The sequence below is a fragment of the Prinia subflava genome, chromosome 18, assembly GCF_021018805.1.
Source record: "Prinia subflava isolate CZ2003 ecotype Zambia chromosome 18, Cam_Psub_1.2, whole genome shotgun sequence".
Taxonomy (NCBI): domain Eukaryota; kingdom Metazoa; phylum Chordata; class Aves; order Passeriformes; family Cisticolidae; genus Prinia; species Prinia subflava.
In genome coordinates, this window is record NC_086264.1 from 1,180,146 (window position 1) to 1,206,587 (window position 26,442).

Below are 26,442 nucleotides of genomic sequence, written 5' to 3' on the forward strand. Positions count from 1 at the left end.
ACTCCAATTACTATTCCAACACTATCTCGACAGAAAGATTTAGTTTCCTGCCTCTCAACAGCCGCTTTAATTTGGACTTCACCGGCCACATGCTTCAACCTTTTGAAAGAAAAACTGAAACACACAAAACCCTTGCAGTACACTGTCTGCTAACACAAATGCCATATTCCTGCTTAAGCTGACAATCCGAATTCAAAATGTAGCAATTGTTTCAAACATAGACGAGCTACATTTACCATACTATCAACCTTTTGATTTGCACAAAATCCTCACATACAGTAGACAGACAACTAAAAGGAAGATATATTTTCAGCTTTTCAAGAACAAACACTTAGGTATTTCCTACGCATAAGTATAGCTCCCATTCTTGGTCTCTTCTCTCAATACTTTTATTTATTTTTGCTTCTTATTTCGCCTTACAGGGCGGTTTTCTGCTCCGGGCAGCTTTGTCTAATCACTTTAAAACTGCCGCTTTCCTTCGTCTCCCGGCAACCATGGACTGACTCGCCCTGCCGCTTGCGGGAAGGGGCGGGTTTCGTTCCATTCCCACGTTAGTGAAAAGAAAAAGAAAAAAAACAACTCCGCCGATCTCGTCCAGGAGAAAAAAAACTCTTAAAGCAAAATACACAACTCTAGGGAGTCTCCAAAATGTATTCAGCCTGAAGTAAAAGATCTACCACCACCAAGGAAAAGAGTAGGCAAGATTCCTTTTAATCCCTTTTCTATCTTTTTCTCCTTTTGCAGACTCACGTGAATTTTCGCATTTCTAATTTGCACGCTTCCCAACACCACTAGTTATTCTCTAATGCATTCCAATTCACCTTTGGTAATTTCTGTTTTGCTCTACTGTCAAATTTCTTACGGGAATGCTTCTTTTCCCCCATTTTTCCTCCCGGGCCATTCTTGCTCTCACACCAACTGTCCCACCCCGAATCCCTCCCGGGCTCTTCAAGATCTCCTTCGGGGGTCCTGGTTTTAGCCAGGGCTCTAACTGGTATATACCTGTCTGGTTTATTCTTCCACCCTTCGTTTTCCTTACCCTTCTTCTCTTTTTCTCCATATTTTAGCGTCGGTGGCCGAGGTGCGGGGTCAGGACCAGAAACGGGGGCAGGATTCCCTCTCGGGAATCTCCTTGAACGGGAGGGAGGTTTCTGGAGTGGCCGCTGAGCTCGGGGCTCCGCATGGGTCTCGGATGGCAGTGTTAACTCTGCCCCTGAGAAGGCCGGGGAGGAGGAAGTGGTAGGGGTAGGGGCTGGCAGGACGGGGCCACCGAGCCGTGAGAGAAGTTTATCCCGTAGTCTAGTTCATTCCGTGTTTCCCTTTCCTCAGAACACAGCTTTACTCGTACCTCATACCATAACAGAACATATGCCAATTCCTCAAATTCTCTCCTTTTCTTCTTCGCTACATGTTCCCACAGAGCTTCCCACGCCCATTCGTCAAAAGTACCAAACACAGGCCATATAATATTAGGTCCTATCTCTTTTCCTCCCCAAACATTCATACACAAATAAATCATCCGATCTTTAGATGCTCCTCTCCTAATTGGGCATTCTTGCCAACCTTGCAACAACTTTCCTAATGGACTTTTCCGAGGAATTTCAAGATCAGCCCTCGCTGAGGTTTCCCTTAAAGAATCCTCCCGATCTCTGCTGAGATCTGATCCCATACTCCCCGTGGCACAGAAGTTATGGGATACCAAAAATTAAATCCCGAGTTTCCGAACTCGATGCCGTTAACTTAATGATCCAGCGGATGACCGTTCCGTGGATGTTCGGTTAACGGCGGGGCTCTGTAACCGCCACCGAAAAAATTAAGCGACCCCCCTGGTCGCGGTCAAGAAGGCTTACTCGTCCCCGAACTCAAAAAGGGACGTCCTCTTTCCTTCAGGACCCCTGGTGACCTCCCCCACCCCGTCGGGTAGCACTCACACACGAAGCGAAATATCACACGTTCCAATCGCTTCCCCGTCGGTCGGCCGTGTCCCTCGCGGGAGCAGCGGAAACGCGACCTTAAGGTCCGCTCTCGCTTCGTGATAAATCACGTCTCATTCACACACACACTCACACACACATACACGTTCTCAAGCACTTGGTCACCCCCACTCAACCACGCTATACTTACGGTCCTTTTCCTGCGTGGATTCTTCGTGCACTTAGATTTTTACGAGTGAAACAATACCGCGGTTCCAGGGGAAAACCCCTGCTGAGTTCCCGAGCCCCCCCAAGCTAGCTTGTCCTAATGCCTAATTCCTTTGCTGTTGTGGGTTCTGGGTTCGTAAAGCCAGTTCGTTCTTCCGGACTTACCCGCTCTGCCAGGCCGCTTTTTACGGCGGGGCGCCCCCCGGTCAGAAGCAGGGATCCGTAGAATATTCAAAACTGGCCCCACGTTGGGCGCCAAAATTGTTATAAACGCCAGGACAAATTTATTGCCAAATTCAATAGTTTGGTTTATTAACATCCAAATCACAAAATTTAGAATCAAATTATAACAATTTCAAACAATAAAAACAAAACAATACGAACCCTACGAACAGCAAACTTACTTGACCGAAGTTCTCCCGGGAAAAGTAGAGCCAAGGGTGACCCCAGAGACACAGGACCTGGCAGCCTTGTCTCTAGCTGGGTTCACAAACTTGCCTACCTAAAGACCCAACTTAAATACACTTAGTTTCCCCCTCGGCAACTTTCCTCCCATTGTTTCTCTAATCATCGACCATTAACTTTATTTACATTAATTCCCGAAAGGGTCCCCGGGCACATTCAAATGCTAATGTCCAGAGTTAGTCCTTGCTTTGAGTAACTGTCGTAGAGGTGTGTGATGACCGGTGTAAGTCCTCGCTGGCACGTCTTTGCTGGCACGTAGCGTTTGACCTGTTGCGAGTCCCAATGAGTTGAGCTGCACGTAGGCAGGGGCAAGTCGTTCTCACCTTCCATTTTTGGAACCCGGAAGATCAGGGAAGTGCTTTACAGAAATTCATACAATATATATCACAGTTCCCAATCTATAATTATTTATAAAACATGAATTAAATAACTATATTTCCTACATTTTTATTTAAAATAACAAGGCAGATGCAGCCTGCCTGGCAGTCTCTTGTGTCACACACACGCCTCAGCTGCTTCCACCCTGGTTTCATTGTTTGTCCTGCACTGGAGGTACTTTTGGTTTCTAGTCCCAAGTAGGGGTGCTGGTTGTTGCTTAAATTACACCAAAAAACTATTTTTCTGCAAAGTTAAGTGATATTATGACCATACAGAAAGTAATTTTTTCAAATGAAGGACAACATTAGCTGGGCTGGTGGGTGTGTAAACCACCGCAATCATTTTATCTTTGAACTCTGCAAGAACATGAAGGTCCAATCAATAGAAGTGTTATTAATAGATAATAGGAAAAGTTCTCAAGAGCCACATAATGGAGACACGGAAAATTGATGAAAACAGAGTTTATAACCTATTCAGCATTGGCAAGGCCAATAGGGAGATAAATGCTCTCCTCATCTCACACGCAGCACACCCAGATTCCAAAGCAGATCTGTGCACAAGGACCAGCTCTAGGGGCAGTGCAGAGCTAACAACCAGTAGTAAACAAAGTAGGGCTGACACAGGCTTAACCATCTTCTCTTGCCCTAGTAGCTGGAAATCTGTCCAAAACAAGAACTGGAAAGTGGCCAAGACTACCCATTTCTTGTATAAGCAGCACCCTTTCCTTCCATTTAGTTTACAGTGGGCTTAGCTTGGAAGAGAGAATAAAAATAAACATTAATTAAATTAAAAATTAATTTATGACATGGACACTGCTCCTACTATAGCTCAAACCTGAAGCTTTGCTCATTCACACTTAAGCCCAAATTTGCTATTCAGACACAGCCCAAAATGGTCCTGCAGGTAAGTAAATCCCAGCACCTTCATGCCTAGATGATGAGTACTATTCCTAATTTTATTTTGGGTGTTAAGCACATTTTTCAAGCTTCACTAACAACCCAGAGCACGGGAGACCCAGTGATCCAGTATATTGCTGCCTGGATCCAAGTCCTGCCACAGATCACTGCCCCAGTGGATGATAGCCCGGGCCAAGCCACAGAACCATCACCTCCTTGGATTCTTAGGCACTCTCACTTCCTTTTCTAGTCCACCAAACTCTCATGGAACCAATTAAGCTCTCTGTAATAGTTTTATAAAAAAAGATGAGCCCAAAATAATAACTTTTCTAAATCCATGTTAATTTCTTATTTATTTCAGGCTTTACTAGAGACTCAAAATTTACTGCGCACTCAGGTTGCAAATTTTACCTTCAACCTTGGATTTTCAGGAAAATTTTACCACACAGGTAAGAAGGAACTTCATGCTTTCAGGTAGCTGCAGTTAAATAGGTGACAGAATTTTAAATCCAGCTGTAAACATTCCCTTTCTAAATAACCCAGTGACTCACTGGGAAATGTTCCACCATTTCAGTGTCTAATTCAGTGTCCAAAGAGTAAAGACACTGTGGATGAGCTGCTCAGGTACACAGGGATGCCCTTGGTGTTCTCCTGAAAGATGTGTGGTGGTAAAACTTAGTGTTATAAAGGAGGCAGAGCAGTTGCAGAGATCTCCCTAATTCCACAGGCCAGCACAGAAGACAGAGTAAGGATTTGCCGGTGTGATAGGCATGATGAAATATAAAAGATTGGGAAAATCATGTCTCAGAACCTCTGAGGAGGCAGAAGCGTTTCAGTGGGATGCACCAGATTTTGTTCTGCCTGTGGAGGTAATCTGTCTCGGTGATCTGCAGATCAGGAGGGAGGGTGAAAGGGAAACGTGATTGAAAAGGAATTTGTATTGACAGGCTGCCCTTTCCACACTCGCTGCAGGAACAAGCTGCACACTTGCACTTGTTGGGGCACTTCCACGTCTCCCCGTCCTTGTGACTCCTTTCTCATTTTGCTCCATCTCTCACAGCACAATACCCCCTTTTAAAAAGTGATATTCCTTTTCCTCCTCTTTTCCTTCCCCTTTGCTGCACCTGCACCCAGGCTTCCCTCTGGTGCCAGTGAGCTGTGCTGCTCCCCAGTACTGCTGAGGCAAGAGGAGACTCCCTGCAAGGGAGAACCTCCTGTCCTTCTTCCCAAACCCCCTGACCCTTCCCAGCTCTGGAGAGCAGCTCCAAAAGGCTCAGCTGTCAGCCCGTTCAGCCACACTCACTGAGTGGTGCCAGGGAAACTCATCTGGAGCATGGGAGAAGGCAGCAAGAGGATGGCAGGGTGAGTTTGAAAGCTGGGAACGATGCAGTCCCTGCTTTCCTAGACCGTGAGGCAGCGGTGGAGTGCAGCAGGTCACCCTGGGAGAAGGGAGATGAGGAAGCCTCTGACGGATGAGCAGAGAAGGCAAAATGATGTGTTTGTATCACTGTCACTAAGTCCAGGCTGTTTCCCTGCTGTGCAAGCATGTAATGCTGAGCAACTGCTGCCCAGGAAATCTCATGGACAAAAGATACAGGCTGGAGAGCTTGGGAAAAACGAGAGGCAGACAGAGATGGAATGACTGGCCTGGAGTCAGATAACAGGGCAGGGGCAGACCTGTGGTCAGAGAGCAGCTCTGGAGACAGAACTGCAGCATTCCCCTCCCTTGGTGCTGACTGCCAGTGCAGCTGTTCTTCCTGGGGATTACCTGCACACACGAGCAAGGAGCAAAGCCAGCAAGGCAGCCCGGGGCTCTGGGCTGCTCTCGAGCAGGAACCTGCTCAGGGGTGCCCACCTCCAGAGCACAGCTGCTATCAGTCACTTGTGCCCCCTGTGGAGAAAGGTGATCCACGGAGGGGAGGAGACGGAGAAAGAGGTGGCTTCACTTAATTAATATTATACTGGGCAGTGTCTGGCAGAGAAAATGCAGCTTTTGTGAAAACCCTACTCCCTGACCTACCACTACTGTTCCTTCCTTCCTTCCTCCCAACACCCTCCACGTTGTCACAGTTTTTCTGATAAAGTGCTGCCCAGTTTCAGAGTTGCTGCTGCTGTAGGGAGAGAAAAGAGGAGGACATGCATGTGTGCCCATCTTCCTAAGGCTCTCAGGGCCCCCAGAGTGGCACAGAGCCCCTTCCCAAGGGAAGCCTGTGCTTGGCTCGGTTCAGGGCCCTGGATGCAGCCGGGTTTTTGACAGAGCACTTCATTCACAGGGTGAGGATGGCCCTTGGCCATCACAGCTGGCTGGAAAGGCTTCAGTGTATTCTCCATGCAAGAGACTTTATTGACTCATTATTCATGAAGCATGGAAAGGTGTTCTGTAATTAGTGTACACGTGGCTTGCTGACCCACAGAGGCTTGTACTGTCAGATATCAGTGTTCTGTTAGTGCTCTGCGGCTGCCGTGCCTGCCTGGCTCCCTTAGGGTGGCACTGTGCCCTCCTTTCCAAAACCTGGATCATTTCAGAGCTCCGGGAGGGAGATGAGTGTGAGGATGCGCTGGCAGATTAAACCCTTACACGTTTTCATGGAAAGGTGCTGCTGACAAATCAGATGCTGCAGTGCGTCAGGCCACAGCAGCAGGTAAACTCTGCACCTCATTAACACCACTAGCAAAAAAGAGCAGACCCTGTCAGTTCTGCAGCTTTAACAAGCACTTCCCACTTGTTCATGCTGCAGCAACTGAAATTAAAACATTCTCAGGATTTGTGTTTAAGATGTACAAGATTATTGGTAGAGCTTCCAACTCTGCTTCAGTTTTGAACTAGAAAGAGACCTCTAAGTACACTTACAGTTTTAAAATATGGGGTTAAATATTAAGCACAAACAAATTTTGAATTATTACCTGTGTAAAGTGCACTCAAAGCAGACACATGCTCACCCTGTTCATAGGTTTTATGCAGTTTTCAGATTTCACATTGAAATGAAGGAAGCTACAGAAAGGATGTTGATTGTACAAGAAATTAAAACCTCAAGATCCCTTGTTTGGCATCCACTACTCTGAATAAGGGGTTGGGCAGAAATATTTAAACATCATAAGCACCCACCAAATGCTCCATTCAACTTTGCCAGAGATTTTTTTGGAAATAACACTAAGAATTCATAAAATCAAACAACATTCTTTTCTAAGGTTTGCAAGAAAACTTCACCTCATGAGCAATGCCACCACGTAAGGTTAAACTTCCAACCTTTCTGCCTCACCTCAGGCATTACAGATTGGGGTTATTCTTCTTTAAAATGGAAAGCAATATGCTTCATCTTGTTTGGGTTTTGTTACAGTAAAAGAAACATCAAGTGTTATTAAGTGTATATCTAAATTTACAAAGAAATTAATGGGGAAAAGTAGGATTTATTTCAAGAACCACACTCTACTTCAAAAGTTAATAAGGCACTAGATTATACTTTGACCTAAATCTACTCTGATTGTAGTTCTTTATGTATTTCAAATACCCACTTTCTTCCTCTTCATCCCTAACTTTGGCTTATCAGAGACATCCCCAGCTGCCTCCCAAACTCCGTTTTCTCCCTGCTCTGTCCCCATTTTGAGAGCCTGTGTTAAGTTTCTTCCCTTGCCCATGCCTGAGTGACTGCAGGTGAAGCACATACCCCAAAACACCAAGGCAGCAGTGACTCCAGAAATGCAGGGCACAGAGGGACAGCCATCAGGCCTTTCTTTCCTTTATGGAATTCCCCAGTAAACAAGGTTGTTTTCTTTCTCCAGCAGCACTCCCAGCAGCAGCAGCTTCCTTGGAACTTGCAGAGTGCTGCAAAGAGGGGAGCAAAGGGGTTCGGTGACTCTGGGAGAAAGTTTCAAAGTACTGCTCTCCTTGTGTAGTGGCATTCTTCAAAAACCACCGCAGAAATGAAAAATAAAAGCCAAGAGCTGAAGTGCAGGCACTGAACAGGCATCTCTGGGTGTTCCTGCCAAGTAAACAGTGACATCCGTGGAGCATTTGCTTCCAATGCGTTTTGCAAAACATTAAAGGGCCCGTAAGAAGACAGGATTTCTATGTTTGCACCAGGAGACTGATTTTGGCAATCATTTCTTACACTGAAGCAAAATAAAAGCATTCAAATGGCAAAGAAGACGAGGAACATCTGCTAAAAAGCAACCACTGATGGGTAGTTTGAGGGTGAAGCTCTTGGAATGTCGCTTTGCCTTTGCAGGCTGCAGAAGCAGGGCAGGCGTGTGTGCAGATGGTGGGAGCAGCACTGTGCCCCCTCTCAGATGGAAGGGTCTCTGTTACAGCACAGAGCCTCACTTCTGCCTGCAGCACACACCCTGCACTAACACAGGAGGCTTCATTGGGTCTGCTTCAAGATTACATCTGCCCAACATTCAATACTCAACCCTAGGAAATATTTGGAAGCCTTTTGCCATTACAGCTTCATGCTTTCCACCTAATTATATTTTAAAACTTGTTTCACACTTTACCAGAAGCTATCAGATTTCAATTAACCATGGCTAATAAAGTGGTAGTTGCAAGGAGGGTAGAGGGGAAGCATTAATAAGATTTCATTTTTATTCATGTGTTGCCTTTATGGAGAGTATTTTGTATCTAACAGTGGCATTATTGTCAGGACAAAATGGAAAATAACAGATATATACAGAACCTTTTCTTTAATACTGATTGAACACCATTATTTGTCCGGCTTTCAAAAGACCTGGGAAACAGCATTAATATTCTTGACACTGTTTGGTCACATTAAATCCAAGCTGGTGGGTTATGGGGAGGAAAAGATAGTGTGGCATTAAAATAAAGCAAATAGAGAAAATGGGGAGGGGGTGGTTTATAAGATCATACATGTTTAAAAAGAAATCCTATTGTTTATATTTATTATTCCCTTAGTTTATAAATATAACTGGAACACAGTGAGACAGGCCAAGGACACCAGGGGTTTGGCAGACTCTTCTGTGTTTAAAACACAATGATGGGCCTTCTTTGCCTTTCTAGTGTCTTTTTTGTCCCTTTCTCCCCTCTGCAGGGACTGAGGAGGAGGATGAGGGCGATGACCTGCTGCTGAGATCTGTGGATGAGTTCTGGTGGTTCCCCCACATGTGGAGTCACATGCAGCCACACCTCTTCCACAATGAGTCCTCTCTGGTGGAGCAGATGATGCTCAACAAAGAGTTTGCAATAGTGAGTAAAAGCTCCCAAGGGATTTACTGGGATGCCTTCACTACCATGGCCATGCTTTCCACACAGTTTTATGCCTGTCTGTACAATCCCTGTGTATTTACTCAGGTATGCAGACAGGGGCAGCGAGGTTAGAAGCTCATCCCAAAGCCAGCCAGTTTGTGACTCTGAGTTCTGTCTGAGCCTTTCCCACGGGCACAGTCTCTGGAGAGGGAGCAGCCCTGCCCCAGGGATGCTGGCAGGACCACAGGGATAGAATCAGTGGAAGCAGCAGACACCAGCTGGGCTCCTAAGCTTTAGCAGCACTTTGAACACAGGTTGTCAGCTTCCCAAAGTCTGCTGCAGACATCCTCAGCGAGGCAGGGAGGAAGCTGCAGTGGACCCTAAGCCTGGTGTATGGTCTGGGAGAACTCTCGATGCTGACAGGGCCAACAAGTGAAGCTGCTGGATTTCACTGGGCCTTTTTTAATGACTTGCTTGAAAAATACTCTTTATATAGCTAACCTCTGGCTAATATTGAGAGATAATGGTGCTTCCCTTTTCCTCATTTGTGCCCTGAACTTCCAAGAGCCATCCCCCGCCCTTGCCCAGACCTCACAGTACTTGTACTCCTTACAGCCTTTTCGGGATAATTCTGCTGGCTTATTGCACACGACAAAGAGCACCTGAAATCCATAACTGCTGGCTGTGGAGAAGACACTGTGTGGTCTTTGGCGAGGCACAGAAGTGCCAAGCAACCAGAGCAGCTCACAGGAGCAGAGGGACTCAGTGGGGCTTTCTCAGCTGCTTTCGGAACAGCAATCCCAGCCCTTCCCAGCCCCTTCTTCCCATCCCTCACACCAGCCAAGGCACATCAGCAAAAAGGGAGAGGCAAATGCCTGAACAAGCAGTTGGAAGCAACTTATTCCCTTGTTTATAGAAATATTTTCTAACAACCTTTAAAGAAAATTAATTAAAAATGGCTTAACTGTTTACTCATTATGTCAGACTTCCCCCCCCTTCCCATCTCCTGCTTGGCAGGATGACTTCTTTTCCTTTCTGCAGTCCTGCTTCCCTGTCAGCCTCACTTCTGGCACGGCCTGTTCGTGCCTCTTGTGTAGCCTGGCCCAGAGACACAGAGCTCAGATTTTAAATGCAAGAGTAATTTTTAAAACAATCCATATCTCAAAAATACACAGTCCCTTCATCTTTAAACCTCTGGGGAAATTCTCCTAGTGTTTTCAGGAAGCATGAAGTCGTCCAGGTCAAGCCACCTTTGGGAGTAAAATCTGCAGCATAGCCTGGAAACAGAGCTGGTAATGGAATCTGTTTGTAACTTCAACTCCAGAACGATAAAGCCCGTGTCCTGAAGGGTAGAGACTCCTTAGGGTGCCTATAAATAAGGAGCTGATGTCAGTGAAAAGCTGCTGTTATTACACTTTTATTTCCTGCTAACATTTGGACAGGGGTTGTATCAACCCCTTGACCTTGAATCTATATGAGCTGTACGATTTACTTATGAGAACATTTCTTTTCAAAAGGCTTCCTCTGAAATTCTCTCTGGTGGGAGAAATTTATCTTCCCGATATGACAGCCTCCCTGATAGCAATCAGAGAGGTCCCAGCCACGGCTTCAGAGTGGGTTTGATTCCTCCCTGGCTTTCTCATCCTCACATCACGTCTTATTTGAGAAACAAACTCCCTGTTCTGCAGCTGCACTTCTCTAAGCCCTCCAAGTTAAAGCAATCCTCTTTCCATTATTCTTTGATTTCACAATGGGATCCAAATTTATATCAGACATCTGGAAGAACACACAGAAAATGTGCTTGATGTTACACGTATTTTGTTTGTTGTCCACTATCTTTATTTAATATGATTCTCAGGAGAAAACAGCTTGATGCTGGTGCCATTTTCTCTTGCGTTTCTCATTTATTGACCATATCTCCCCATCTCCTGTTTTGGCTGCACACAGAGGTGACACCTCATGTCAGCTTCTGCAGGGAAAGCTGCAGTAATTATTTGGAAGTGTGATCCCATTAATTCTTCACCTAATGTGCTATTTTGTTCACTTTTTTCAAACATGGCTGAGGAGGTAACAGGGTCATCAGGAAGGGAGAGCACATCATTATATGTAAGAACAATACTCAAGGTTGCTGAGGATCCCAAATAACACACAAGAGTTCTGTTTATTAAGACCTTTTGGCTCCTCTGGCAGGTAGATAAAAGCCTTGGCTCTGTTTCACACGGCTTTATCCACACCTCCTAACAAGGCTCTATGAAATGGGAGCTTACAATTGCAGCCTGCCTCAAACAGCTCTGTCACAACACACAGATAAAATCAGATATCTAAACAGTTCTGTACACACAGAACAAATTGCTAATTAGGTATCTAACTGCCTTGATTTCAGGGCAGATATGGACACCTCTGTGCATCTGCCTTCAAGGGTTCCCTTCCACGTACCCTGCTTGTGAGCCAGGAGACTGCCTTCACCCAGAGCCCTCCAAATTGTTCTGTGTATCACTGGGATATTTCTCATTTCACTGCCTACATGGCGAGAGGAAGAGGCTTCCTCACATCTCACATAAATGTCATTGTCCCCTTGCTCTGGATGTGGCAGGCAGCAGGGGATGCTGCACGCCTGCCTCGTGTACCTGAGCGATGCGCCCCAGAGCTGCACCACTCCCAGAGCCCTCACTGCCACCTCTGTCATCCAGCCAAAGATCCCAGCCTCAGAGGAACAAGAGACAGATTTTACCTGTGGTAAAGTCAGGCCCAGGCTGCCCAAAGCTTTGCTAGCCCAGTGTCATCCTAGTTATGTAAATATGGATGGTGTGTTCCAGAGCCTGCCTAAGGAAATGGGAAATTACAATTAGTTTCATTATCAGTTGGGTTTGAGTTGATCACATTCTGTGGTTTGGGTTTCTTTCTCTGTCAGAGGATGCCAAAACCCTTTAAAAACATTAACGAACAAACCCTTGGATTAAATTTCACAAACTGATAATTCCTCAAGTATTATTATCCTTGTTTATAGGCAATGCAATGGATACACAGAGAGGCAAAAAACTGCTCAAGCAGAAGTTTCTGATAGCATATATTCCAAAAATAAAGCAAACCAACTTTCCCCTGCCATCAATAACAAGATGTTCCTCCTCCCCCTTTGTACATCCTTATCTGACAAACACAAGCAGAATGTGTCTAATCCAGAGCCTGTAGCTCTTTATTTCATCCCGTGCTTTGTTTGCTCAGTGATTATCTTCTGTGCTCATTTGTGAGTACAGAGCCCACAGCACAGCAGAGACCGGGCAAGAACTGTCACTGGCTGTACAAGGCAGCTCTGAGCTGATGGGAAGAGGGAAGAAAGATGTAGAACTGAACAAATCAATTGAGAACCTGTCACCTAACACTCCTTGGCCCCCACCTCCTGCGTACAACCAACTGCAGATGCACATTAGCACTTCCCCTGCCTGGAACTCTTGAGCTGCTCCGACCACAAATACACCATCAGCTTTTAACACACCAATTAAATACCAGCAATGTGAGGGCCCAGTGACCACACAGCCAAGGCAAAGCATCAACATGTGATGAAAGGAGCCTAATTTGTCCCTTTATTAATATCTGTACTCAGTGTGGGGAAGGAGAGATGCCCACTGGAGATTGCCTCTAAAAATGCGCTGTAAATATAGGATAACATCATCCTGGGCAGCAGGATGAGATTTATTCTGCCTCACCTTATTTTCTTCTGAAATACTCATTTGCTTCGTCATCTGCTATCAGACAAAGCTAAAAGGTTGGGCAAAATTAGCTGAGGTTGTATTTAGCTTTTTCATCTAATAAAAACCTTCACACTTGCACCCTGACTGTGTGAAAAGATCTACAGTAGACATAAAATTTATTATGTTAAAAGTTTGCGTTCTTATTTTCTCTGACAATGGCAAATCATACCTAATTTCAAACTAAACAAATGAGGACAAGTTTTGAAATGGAAAATACCCAATGTACATTTCGAATGTAAAAATCAGGAAGTTGTTCCTTAGAATATACAAGCAAAAAGGCTCAGTACAGATATTTCTCATATCTTGACACACCAGTATACTCCTCCTTTAACACATGAATTTTCACTCTCAAAGCAAGTTTAATAACAAATGAGAGGAAAGGAAGAAAAGTGCCACAGAAATCACTAAAAGGGAACATGCAGTGTTTACTCTTCCCAGGTAAACCACAAGCAGAACCACCCAAAGCAAACACAATCACTTGGCAGCTGTTTCTTCTTGGCTCCATACTGGACACCTGGGTGCCTGACGTATTTGTGCGGTGAGCTCTGTAGTGAGCAGGTTTTACTCATAGCCCGATTTGTTTTTGATGTTGAACCCCTGAGAAGCTGCCCTGCTTTATTTGTGACTGGAATCACCATTTCAGCATTCTGTTGCCATGGCAATCCCAGCACACAGTGCAGGGATAACCAGGCCCTTACCCCCGTCCATGCACCTCCATCTCTGGCACAGGGCAGCCAGAGCAGCACCCAGAGCAGCCCCACGGCACATCTGCCTTGTATCTGTGTCTCTGTGTACCCCTACACTGGGCCAAGGTTTGCACAGGAGAGCTGAGACAGGATATTCAAGTTAACACTGACACTCTGAGCATCACACACCTCTCAGGCACCGCCATAAATGGCCAGCTTGAAAGAAACCTTTTGATGCAGCTTTTTCCTTTTTACATGTCCATGGCAAAAAACTAAAAATAGATCAGGGTGATTTACTATCTCTCATTATAGAGCTATCCCTCATTTCAGCCTTAAACTGACTCATGCCTCTCAAGTAGGTAACAGCTTTAATAAACTGAAATTACATTTTGTTCTCAGTAAATTACAAAATAGAGAGTTTAGGTTTCTTTTCTACAAGATCAGTCAGTAACCTGAGTCTTTACCATAAGCAGTGGATAATTTTAAGTGGTTACATTATGTGATGTAGGAATGAGTGTTCCCTTGGTTAAGATTTAACTTAATTTTTGCCAGTGAATCAAACCCCTTTCTTTGTTAGGCACTTGAGGACGCCCAGCAGAACCTGCTGTTCCTGTAATTAAAGTAATCAATGGATAACATGGGCAAGAGGAAGGGGAAGAAAAACCCATAAAATAATCATCTCATATTTCAGCCATTCCCATCTGGCCATCAGTTTTAAAGGAGTAGAAAAGAGCTGACGTGTCCAGTAGTACTGGTAGCAAGATGAATTTGTGTCTTTGGAAAATATTTTCAATATAATCTATTACAGATTATATTCATGAAGATGCACATATTTCCATATAGAAATGGAGCTAAATATAAATATTTGTAAAATGTAAAAGTAGTCCAAGCTATTTTTTGCTACTACCTTAGTACCGTGGAAAAAAATAAGGAGGTTCAGAAGATATGCAGAATATTTATTTATTAAACTAGGAAGGAATCTTTCTCCTATGCCAGCACTAGGAAACAAAATTCCATGAACATCACTACAACATTTTTTCCCATGTGTTTACTAGCTTAGTAAATAAGCAGCACTGGCTCACTAGATTGCCTTTAGAGAGAAGCAGACAGGTAGGATGCACATTAAGACACGCGCAGTGTGTAACAGAACAGGAGGCAAACCATTCCCTGCAGCAGCAGTGGAACACAGCCCAGGAGGGTCACTTGGCCCTGCAGTTACTGAAGTGCAGTTCCTGTTCCCAGCCGTGCAGTGGGTTGCAGTGTGCCAGGGCTGTGTGCAGGCAGGCAGCTGTGTGCTCCCCTAACGCTGTGCATCCCTGTGGGCTGCAGGAGCACGGCATCCCCACGGGCATGGGCTACGCGGTGGCTCCGCACCACTCGGGCGTGTACCCGGTGCACGTGCAGCTCTACGAGGCCTGGAAGAAGGTGTGGCACATCCGCGTCACCAGCACCGAAGAGTACCCGCACCTGAAGCCTGCACGGTACAGACGGGGCTTCATCCACAATGGCATCATGGTACACTGCATTTCCATGTTCATACAATAGCCCTGCAGGGACCCCGCGGGGCTGCTCCACCCGGCGCCTCCCAGCATCCAAAACCCCCTGGCACCCCCAGCTGGAAGGACGCCAAATGAGTGCACTCGTTAGGCACTTTAAAAGAGTTTAAAAGAGGGGCAAAACCAGGCCACGCAGACTCAGGCAACTGCAAAAGAAACTAAATTCCTCAGAAACTAAATGTGCTCGTGGTCCCATCAGCTACCAACCAAGTCATGGCTGCACTCTGTGAAATCATTAAACTGCCTAAGACCTCTGTTCCCTGCTCTGCTTCATGTTTATGCATGAAAGGATTAGCAATGCACACCTGGGAAGGTGAGCAGGCGTAGGTAATCTCCTGCAGCCCTTCTGCAAGGCTGCAGCTCAGCTCTGCTCCTGCAGCTCCCAGAGGCAGGACGGGACACCCGCCTGAGCCTTGCAGCCTGTGCGGGAGAGGAGCCTCCTCCCATGCACTCAAAGGTGCACAGAGGACACGAAAACTAACCAGGGCCTTTGGCCTGTCCTACCAGCCAGCTGCAAACCCCTAGACTGGGTGTGCTAAAGTGAACTGACAAATGTGCCAAGGGATGGTTTAAAGCCCCACGAGGTGATCTGAATATTGCCTGAGCGCACCAAGTCAAAATTGTGATCCCCTAAGCAAGGCAGAGGGAGTGTCTCAAAATCAAATTCCTGCAGCGTCCCATTACTAGTGGGATTGACTCAAAATCAGCAGTGTTTGTACACATGTACGCAAATGCTCTACTAAATGTAGGTTTTGGTTGTTGTTTTAACTGAGTTAAAATGATAAACTATTGACTTTAATTAAGGGAAACCAAAGTCCTTCCCTGGGTCGATTGCAGTGCTGCAATACCTGTAAGAGGCTGTTCTTGTGTTCCCAGGTGCTCCCTCGGCAGACCTGTGGCCTTTTCACTCACACTATCTTTTACAAGGAATATCCTGGCGGTCCTCAGGAGCTGGACAAAAGCATCCGAGGAGGTGAACTCTTCCTCACCATTCTCCTGAATCCCGTAGGTACCTCATTTTGCTGCTTTTGGATGTGCTGACTAACAGGGGAGGGAGGGAGGAAGGGAAGATCAGGTCCAGAAATAACCAGGACCACTTGCTCAGAGGTAACAAGCAGTTTAAGAAGAAAGGAGAAAAATGTCTTCTGCCAATTTCCAGCTACAACTCTATGTGCAACAATTTCCTGGAAAATGCATTTATTCCAGCTCCTTATTGTTTCCCAGCCTGAAGCCAGGTTCCCCCTTGAGAGACTTGTCTGAGGCTGAAACTAACCCTTGAGGGTAGAAAAAACGGATCTTGTTAATTTTTTCCCTTTTTCCATGAGCTTGGCTCCTCAGACACTCCTCAGACAGCTCAATGGAAACCCCAGGGCTCAGGCTTGATATCATTCCTCCACCACCAGCTCCTAAAAATAGGTTTTGAGCTGCTAAAAAACTGCCTGGTGCCATTTAAGGAGCCTGGAGGTGCAAGGAGGAAGGGAAAGAGCCCAAACTCCCCCAATATATCAATTATTTTTTCTTGACATTGTCCTCCCTCCTTCCCTTTCCACCCAAACAAGCTGCACTAGGCACGAGATGAATGTCCCTTGTCTTGCCAGGTGGCCTCATTTTCAGCGAGTTTCAGCTGCAGTGCTCATTGACTGCTCTGCAGAGCTAAAGAAACTTCAGGTGGAGCTGACTCTCAGATCCAGGTCACTTTTATTTAGACACCTGAATACAGATTTGTTGGTATTATACAGTTAGATGCTTAGGAGTGAACATTTTGGCTGGGTAAGTTGGTGTCTGAGTCAGATTCAGCAGTCTTACAGAAATGGGACACTTCTATCAGGAATTTTTCTATACCATACACATACACCCCATTTGAGAACAAAACAAATCCCTCTTCTTTATCCTGTCTCCCTATTACCTGCAGTTCTCCCAGGCTGGCTTTTCTTCCATACTTTCCTTAAGTGTAGCTTGGAATTCACACTGATCTCTGTCATACTTGGATGATACCTGTGCATTTCTCACCAATGTCAAGATTTCTCAGATCTGGGCAGTGCAGTAGCCTGCAGCAGAGCATGTAGAGCTCCTTACCTCACGAGCAATGCTTAAAACAGCCCAAATTCCTCAGCCAGTCTATGTCCCAAGAACTTGAGAGTGCTGCAGATATTGGTGGTGGTGTTTGAAAAAAACTGCAGTGATCAACTTTTGATTAAACAGTTTTTCAAGAAGTTTATAGAAACTCTGCCCCTTCCTCAGGTCATGGCTAGCAATTTCAGCAAATGTATTCCAAGTATGTATTAAGCTCAAATACCAGAAATGTTTGTGCTTCCATGAAGCAATACCACACAGATGGTTAAATCAGAAAGTGCCCAAGGGACACTGCTTTGGAATAAAGTTTGCAGAGAGATTGTCAAGGGGATCTTCTGATGGAATTTTTTTTAATGGCTTCTACTGAATACTCTGTGGCTCAGAGAGATATTTTCACTTTCTAATTTATGAATCCTGAAGATGAGTCATGTCTGGCAGAGATGATTTAGTAGTAGGCAGAGGAGGGATAAATTCCACCAAGACAGACAGAAATCAAACCAACTTCCTTGGAGTTTTAATGAGGGTTACACGAATCCCAGGCAGACCTTTCCAGAATCCAGCTAAGGCAGCAGGCTGCTCCAGTCTGCAGTTTGGGGTACTTACTCTTTGCATAAACACTTCAAAGCAAAGCTCATTAAAGTTACTGGGGAAGGCTCAGCAAACAGACTGGGCTTGAAATAAACCCAGATAGTGAAACTCTTTCAAAGGTATCAATCCAGCTCCCCTCTGAAGGGTTCCCTTCATTTGGGGGCTTAGGGCACCAACAAGGAGCTTCAAATGTACATACAAATAAGAAATACAATTACAGATTGGGGCAGAAAAGGAAATATCTTCTTGGGCTTTTGCTTTACCATTTGATACAAGTAAAAAAAAAATTCAGTTAGAAGTCTCTTATCTCCCTTGCCAGACCAAAGCTGGATGTTCAATCAGAGTTAAGTTATAATCATCTTTGATGTTATTTACTATGTGGTTTGACAAACATCAAAACCCAGTTAGCTGCTAAATCTTAATTAGGACAGACCTCCCAAAAGCTGCTGCATCAGCACTTGCACAGCAGCAGTGAAAAGAGAGCAGCAAAGCCACCACACTCACTAAAAAGAGGGGAAGAGGGAAAAATGACATCTCAAACTTCAACCAACCAAAAGGTAAAAAACCTTCACAAAACTGGCTTTGTGCCCAATCTGATTTTGATAGCAAAATAAAACTTGTCCCAAGACTAAGATTCTTGTGACAGCACAAGTATCTCTATTTAGTGTGGTTAGATCTTAAGCCAAGAAAACACGTTATTACTCAAAGAAGTCCATTGCTACTCATACATATCTTCAAAGCCAGGAATGCAATACCAAAGAGCATCAGACAAGAAAAACACCATGTCCTTAATAGGAATATAACACTACCCAACTATGTAAATATGTTAGAAAATTCCCTGGTTCTGAACAGAATTGTGAAAAAATATTTAGGTTTTCTGCAGGTGTGCAGCATTCCACAGCTCCAGCAGCACAAGCAAAGTCAGCCTGAAACTTGTAAAAATTTATTTTCTGTTTAAAACCATCTTAAACAGCATCATGTCATTTTTTTTCCCTCTTCCTAAACCTTCCCAATTCTTTACAACTTTTTGCAGTGCTTTGAGGTGCTTTCAATGATATTTTTTTAACATTTGCTTCATTGGGTTATATAAGATGAAAAAAACTTATGGCATTTCGAGGAGTTTAACATTTCAGTTATTTTCAGCCTTTTAAAAATTCTACCTCTCACTATTTGCTTAGCTTAACTGCGCTTTAGAATAATTTTTCTTCTCCCAGAGCATGTTCCTAAGCTCCCCTTTCCTCGCTGTTTATTCCCCAGTGCTGTGCCCCATTCCTTTCCTTCCAAACACCTCCCAGCAGCTCTCCAGGCACTGTGGCTTGGCCACGCTCCGCAGAGAAGGCGAGGTAGGCAGCAGTAGAGCCAGGCTGCTTCAGGGTGCCTGCTTTTCCATGGAAAGGGAGCTGCTGTGGAAGCTGCCTGTGCCGAGGGGTTTTCCAGGGCTCCCAGCATCTGCTGGCATGGCCAAGCACGGGCAGGAGGTGCAGACAGCAAATGGGATGGACAGAGCAGATCCCTCGCTTTGCTTCCAAATGTAACCCAGGAAAACTCAGAATGAAAAACAGCCCGTTTGTAACATACAGCCCCCAGAACTGAGATGCTTTCAGCAGAAAAAAAAAAGCAGGTTTCTCATAGGAAAAGGCAGAGAGCTCCATTGGAGCTGAAATTTTCAGGGGGGTTTTCCATATCCAAGTGGCTCCAAACCGGGTGGGTTCTGTGACTGCTGCCCTTCGTTCAGTCTCCCGGGAAAAGTTGTGACATGTTTAGTGCTTTTACAAACTGTTCTATTTACCACCTCTTCAGCATCCACAAGGTCTCCCACTATCTGTTTGATAGCTCCTCTCCTTTCCTCCTTGCTCCACAGGCCATAAACAACAGCCATAAACATTTAACAGCCAAGATAAGCTAATAAATACAGCCCTAAATATTATTGCCTCTACAAACAACAGCGAGAGAGTCATTTCTCCTAAAAAAGCCACCTCTTTAAACCAGAGAGCTTTTTATTAAGGCAGCAAGTGACAGCACAAAAGGCACCTCAGTCCAACAGAACAGCAAGAGCCAGTGCGTGGGGCTGTGAGGAGAAGCAGCAACACCCACTGGCCTGGTTGAGCAGTCAGTGAGTTGCATTTATTTGCCAGTGTGAGGCACATTTTCTCATCACCTGTTCACCTTGAAAAGCTTTTGGACAGCCCAGAATCCTGCCACCCCTTTCCTGCAGCGCCCTCCCTACTCTTCCTTTCTCTCCTTGTTCCACAGGAATGTGCCTGGGCTGACTCTTCCTTTCCCCTTCTCTCACAGGGTGTTTTTATTCCACCTCCCACTGACTCCTTTCCATAGTTCCACCATGAGAATGGGCACAGGCCATTTTTCTCCATATTTTTGTATATATAACCCTCCCTACTCTAGATGTACACCTGCCTCACCGTGTGGGATCTGGAGTCAGGCATACCCTGCACAACACTTGGCCCACAACACAAAGTATCACATATTTGCATCTGACAGCTCAGGTTAAAAATGGAAAAGCAGCAGAAAAAGGGAGAAGTTAAACACTTCTGCAGGCTTCTCTTCCCACTTCAATCAAACAGCCCTAAGAAGCTTTAAGCAGAGGTGATTCGTGGCAGATGAATTTCAGGAAGATTAGCTTTTTTGTGGGAATTTGGTTGTCGAGACTGAAATCAGAGCTGTGATTGAAAGGCAACTTTGAACTCCCCTCAGCAGAAGCTACAGGCAGCCCATAATAATGTACATTATTATTCTAACTCCCTCGGAAGTGGCATGGGATGCCTTTAATTCTGAAGGCCACTTAAAGGCATTTCCATTTTTAAACTCTCACCGTGACTAAAGGGTTAGTGCTCATTTCCAGCCTGTTAGATCTACATTCTCCACGTCCCGCATGTGCCACACTTGGCAGATTTTGTTCTCCTTCCCTGCTCTCCCTCATCACGGAGACAGAGGAGAATCACACGCTATTGCTTCGGAATATTAAAAGTAAATGCAGAGAGGGGTTAATTTATACCTTCCACAAGAGATTTGGGAATGTTATTATAGAACATCTTGAGTGTTGATAATATTTTTCTTTTTATTTGCTTTGTTTCTCTGAGCATAGCTATAGAAAGAATAAAAAATAACCTTGGGCATGGTAGGAAATGTGCTGCAATCCAAAAGTAATTCACAGAGCAGTTCTGCTGAGGGCCCTGTGAGCAGAGCACAGCACATCTCGGGGACAGGGAAAAGCAGGCAGGCAACCTCCCCACTAAAAGAGGTCAGTATTTGTGGAGCTGCAATTATCAGGGGACAGCCCACAGGGACAGACGTGTCCCTCTCCGACCTGACATGAGGGAAGGGTTCATTCTACCACATTAAAAGGGGGTTTTGTTAACAAGTTACATCAGAACTTATCTTAATGGTCATAAACACACCAAATCAACCCTGGCCTTCATCACATTTTGAATCTTTCTCCCCCTGGTAAATCAATCATCTTCTTCCCCCTCATCCCACATGGCTGCACCGAGCTACCACAGGGATATCTCATGGAAACTCAAGCCTTCAGCAGCATATTTAGAAACTAATTAGCTTGAAACCCAGAGCATGAGGAAAGCATTTCAAGGCTTGCACATCTTTCCCTTTTTCATGACATTTCCCTGCGTTAGGAGAGCTGCTGTTCCACTCCACACATTTCGATATTTCACCAGAATTCCTTCCCAGCAAGTTGGGTGATGGCAGAACGAGCCGCAAACGACCGAGTGTCATCAAGGGAAAGAGGGAAAGGCTCTTTCCTTCCTGCACACACCATGCAGAAATTTATCCAAGTGTCAGGGGCTAGCCTTGCAGGTGAAAACAAGCTGACTCAGAACTCTGATTATTGAAAATGAATCCTTAATAGAAGTAAATGGACAAGAACAAAATTTCCTCGCTCTGCTCGCCATTCAGAATTAATTGGAAAGGGGCTGATTTGAGAATATTATATCCTCTAGTGAACTGAAAATGCTGCTTTTTTTTTTCTCTGAAACCAAGAGTGGAGAATTAAATTAACTCTGAGGTTTGTTTGCTCAGAGTAGGCCACCAAACTGGATTAATTAATCATCATTTATGAGCACTCTATAACCCAGAACAGTCAGAAAACTGCTAAGATAGCAACATGACAGTAGAACTGTCATAAAAACAAATGATAAATTTCCTGCATCTACAACCTATATCAACTTGCTAGGCATTTCTTTGGAGTTCAAAAGAAAATATCCTGGTGAAAACTCTTACTTAGTGTTCATAGGAGTGCTCAGAATAAACAGAATGATTTACACTTGGTCTGTGCAGCATCCTGGGCAGTCATTTCCACAGGGAATGCCAGGATTGCATTTCTTTCCTCTGCCTGGAGATTACAGAGTGGCACGTCAAGGATAAAAGACATCATTCATCCCATCATTCCAAGCACAGTTAGAAGCAGATCTTAATTTACCACATCTCTGAGGAGAAATGGCAGAGAGCTGTCATTTATGGGCATTTATCCAAACTCATCATCATTGGGCTTCTTTTTGCCTGGATGTCCCTTGTCCTCCATAGCTCTGCTGCATGTTCAGCATGACCTCAGCCAACAGTACCCGAAACCACTGCAGTCTGCTTTATTTCCTCCATTTGAACTTGGGGTTATTCTCAAGTCTGAACTCAATAGATTTTTTTAGAGAGAGTTTATAGTCTAAGGAAGTCTTCAATGAGAAAACACAGATGGCAAGAAAACAAATTCCTGTATCATGAATTTCACCAGAAAATGGAAATAACAAGAGGATTGAATTGCTGTAGAGTTCTGCAAAGGCTTCCTGGGGCCCACAGATGTGAGTGGCAGCAGTGCATTTGGGCAGAATTCATTCAGCTTTGGCCACAATTAGCCATGCTGCTGATCACTTACACAAGTGTGACAAATGAGCAGCCATAAAACATCCATTCACATTTTCCACCCTCACGCAGCTACGCGCCAATTGCACAAATTCATCACAAGCAGCACTTATTTTTTCACAGCCTCTGAACGCATGTGCTAAGATTAAAAAACTAAACTAAAAAAACCCTTTTTTTCTAATTGCGGGCTTTGAAAAAAGATATATAACTAATATATATAACTAATGGATTAGAACCTCCCAACCAGTTTTCTTCATCTGGGACCCACCTGTGGTGTCAAAAATGTGCATGAGCTGGGGAACAGTGGCTGTGTTGGAATGTGCCCATGATTTAGCCTTTATTTTAGAAGCAGAACTTGGAGAGATAATAGAAAAAAAAAAAAATCTCAAACCTAGCAACTGTATTCTCAGAAGGAAAGGAACAAGGCGCAGGATTGTTCTGTCAATACTAAGGAATTCATTTAATCCTGCCAACTAAACAATGGAAAAGTAGAAAGCGGTCCCGGGTAAATGAGAAACAATTCTGCTCTTCCACTAGGGAATTTTAGAACAACACAGAGGCTCTGCAGCATTTGCCCAGCTATCCCCAGGCCACTTCCCACCACTGCTGGACAGCAGTCTCCACTCCCACCCTGGGAGCGCTGCGGAGAGCAGACACGGGAATGAGTGTGGGCACGGGGAATAAAATCCCATTCTGTGGATTTGTGTCCCCTTCAGTCAGAGGCAAAAGTGCTCCTGTCCAAACACTGACTTCGTGCTTTCTTTAGAGATATTAGATTTGGAAAATATTTGATTATCCTGTCAAGAACATTAAAGTATAAGCAGATGTGCAGAGTGGAAAGGGAGTAAAAGTTTTAAAAAAATATTTTTTCAGGCATATAAATGTTTTTGCCTCAGCGGCAGAAGGGCGATGAATATGAATAGTGCTGAATGCTAGCGAAGCCATTTGTCACTATTAAAATTAGTGCTTTGTCAACACAAAGTCTCCCTGGCGGCTCGCTGCTGGCGCACAAGCGGCCGCGTTCCGGGGACACGGTGGAGCCCGGCCCGGCCCGGCCCGGCCCGGCTGGGCTCTGAGGGGCAGTGCGCGGCCAGCCCGGCCCTCGGGAGCCGCCAGGGCTGCGTTCCCCAGCGCTGCCGCCCCGCCTGCACGGCCGGAGATCCCCACAGGATCACTGCAGTTCCTAAACCGGACCGTGAGGTACTGCCCGCTCCGAGTGCAGAATGGAACCAGACAGAAAGCCCCACGAATGTGTCCTCGGACTCCTGTCATGTCTTTCCCTTGGGTCACATTAGTTTTCCAGTCCAACACAGAATTTACCTCGTAATGCAGTTTGAATTTGACACAGAACATGGTCCCATATTTAGCAAAGATTCACTCTGTCCTTTGTCCCACTGCGCCGCGATGGGAAAGCCGCGGCGAGCGGAGTTCATCCCGGGGCAGTGAGCGCACGGCCGGGCAGGGCCCAGCTACGCCCCCTGCGCTAATTCCTCCCTTCTGGCACATCTTGTTCAGAGGTGAAGAGGCAAGGGAAAAGCCACTAGAGACAGTGAGCATCAATTTCCCCTCGGAGCAGCGGAATTCCCACATGACACCCATCTCTGGCTCCCCGGCTTTCCAGCAGCGGGCCAGGGCCAAGCAGCAGCAGGAGGAAAGGGCCGAGAAGGGAACATTGATCCTATTTAATTAGGGAGCAGCTCAGAGGATGAGTGGAACACATTTATGCCTAAATTCGCTAATGGCTTTTCTCATTGCAAGTGCTTGATCGATGAATAGGGAGAGTTTCAGATATCAACAGAAAGGAATCCGCCAATATTTTATTCCCAACACGGGATTACCATCCTTGAGATTGTGTTGCATTTCAGCTGTGCCCTCCGGAGGCAGGTGGCTGATCTTTGTCCAAAAACAAGTGCTTTTCGCTAAATCTGTGCTAAGTCTGGCAATTAAAGAAGGAAAAAAAGCTCTTTATTCTGCATTAATAGGGCTGTGCATCCAGAGCAAGCACACAGACTCTGAGTACAGAGTGCAGTTTCAAGGCACTGGTCTATATTCCAATATTTTTAAAAAAAAACCCTTTGTTTCTCCCTACTGGTACTGTTTCATTTTCTAGATAATACAAACTTGCATACACAAACATTCCATATAGAGAAAACACTGGATATCTAAATTGTGGATATAAGTAATGTGAAATAGCCCTACAAACAAAAAGCACATAGTAAAATGGTGTGATGGTCCTGCCATTAGTTTACAAAGAATCTGATATCATCCATGCTTTAAATATGAACAGTTAAAACCCATTCCCTTTCATTCCCAGTGATTTGGAGGTAGATTAAGAATTAAATCCCATTTTATTCCATGAATAATACTGTCATATCTGGGGGTTCTTCACTTCCAGAAAGACCAAGTGAGCAAAGAAGTCAAGAGAAATGGCCAGCATCTTTTGACTCCATGAAGAGTGATTAATTGGATCTTTTAAATTGGTTTGCAGCCTAATGAAACTCCTAGAATAAGCTACTACTTATCTCCTACAAATACATTTTAACATTAAAAACAATCTCATCCATTTTGAAGCGTAAACAAAACACAAAGAGCACACAGATTTACTGGCATACTTCATTTACTGCAATACTATTAAATGTCATTGGCAGACCCCTTAGCACTCATCAAACAAATGCTCCAGAGACGCGGTGATATTCTCCACAACATTTCCTACCAGTGTTTTCCTTTTCATCACTCTGGAACAGTCTGCAGGAAGAACTTCTCACAATACAGGAGTTGAACTAGCAAGGATCTGTTTGTGTTGGCTAGGGGTTTATTTTGCGAGGAGAGGATGATTTATTACCTTCCTTAAAAGTTTCTGGGATAGCACACAGAGACACACACGAAGTTCAGGGCAACTTTAAGATTCACTCTGTTTACATAAAATACCTGGGGTCATAAAATGCACAGGCACTGGAATCCACCAAATCAATCCACAGAAAATAACAGCTGGTACAGTTTCCAATCTCTGCTTAGCCGAGGCCCAGAGCAGAATAAAAGTGAAGATTAAATTACCTTTTGTGTCAAAGTGTGCAGAATGCAAACCCACTGCAGAAGGGCCACGAGGGACACCTCCTCCCAAGCTCCATCTGCCTCCCCCTTGAGGAGTACTAAAAGCCTTGTCAATAATTAAACGAGCTAATGGACACCTTTCAAACAGCGGGGCTGATGGTTACAGAAGCACCGCCCTGGCACAGCAAGAGGGTGAGAGGGGGAAGCTGGTGGCTTCTTGTCCCCTGACGTGCTAGGGGCAAGCCTAGGACTACAGAGCAGGAACGTGCCGGAGGGAAAGCTTTCTGCTGAGGTGGAGCACTGCTCCAAACCCTCCTGAGACTCAGAGAGGTGTCTGAGAACGGATCTCAGCACACCTGGCCCAGCTGCAGCCTCCAAAGGAGCACTGTCTGAACACTGCCCCATGCCTGGGCTGTGCAAGGCACCTCTCAAACCACATCCAGCACATCAACTCAATTATCTGAGAATTAAAAACAGCAAAAGGCACTGACCTGAACATGACTGCTACAGCCGCTTTCAGAGGAAGGTGCACGTGCTCTCCTGAAACTCCTCCCTCCTGCCTGCACATGACTTTATGAACCCCTCCCATTGCTGATCCTCCCTGGCGAGGCTCACCTGGGCACAGGTATCTCTCTGCAAAGCAAACCATTGACCCAGAATCAGGTGTCCTCACTGTTGAGAGCTAATTTCTGCAGAGTGAGATGCTTTGGTCCCACAAATCTGCCTGCAGCTGTAATCAGATTTCACTGTCAGTCCTTCCCGCTCAGGCCAACCA

At 45.2% G+C, this 26,442-nt stretch overlaps 1 protein-coding gene across 1 annotated transcript in view; it reads left to right on the top strand.

Annotated features, from left to right (window-relative positions):
• NDST4 (N-deacetylase and N-sulfotransferase 4) overlaps positions 1-26,442 on the top strand; it is a 114,137-nt gene that overhangs the window by 78,259 nt on the left and 9,436 nt on the right. The window contains exons 6-9 of the mRNA XM_063415263.1: positions 4,242-4,329; positions 8,926-9,080; positions 14,845-15,030; positions 15,948-16,076. Coding sequence (XP_063271333.1) covers positions 4,242-4,329; positions 8,926-9,080; positions 14,845-15,030; positions 15,948-16,076 — 558 coding nt within the window. The remainder of the gene's footprint in view (positions 1-4,241; positions 4,330-8,925; positions 9,081-14,844; positions 15,031-15,947; positions 16,077-26,442) is intronic.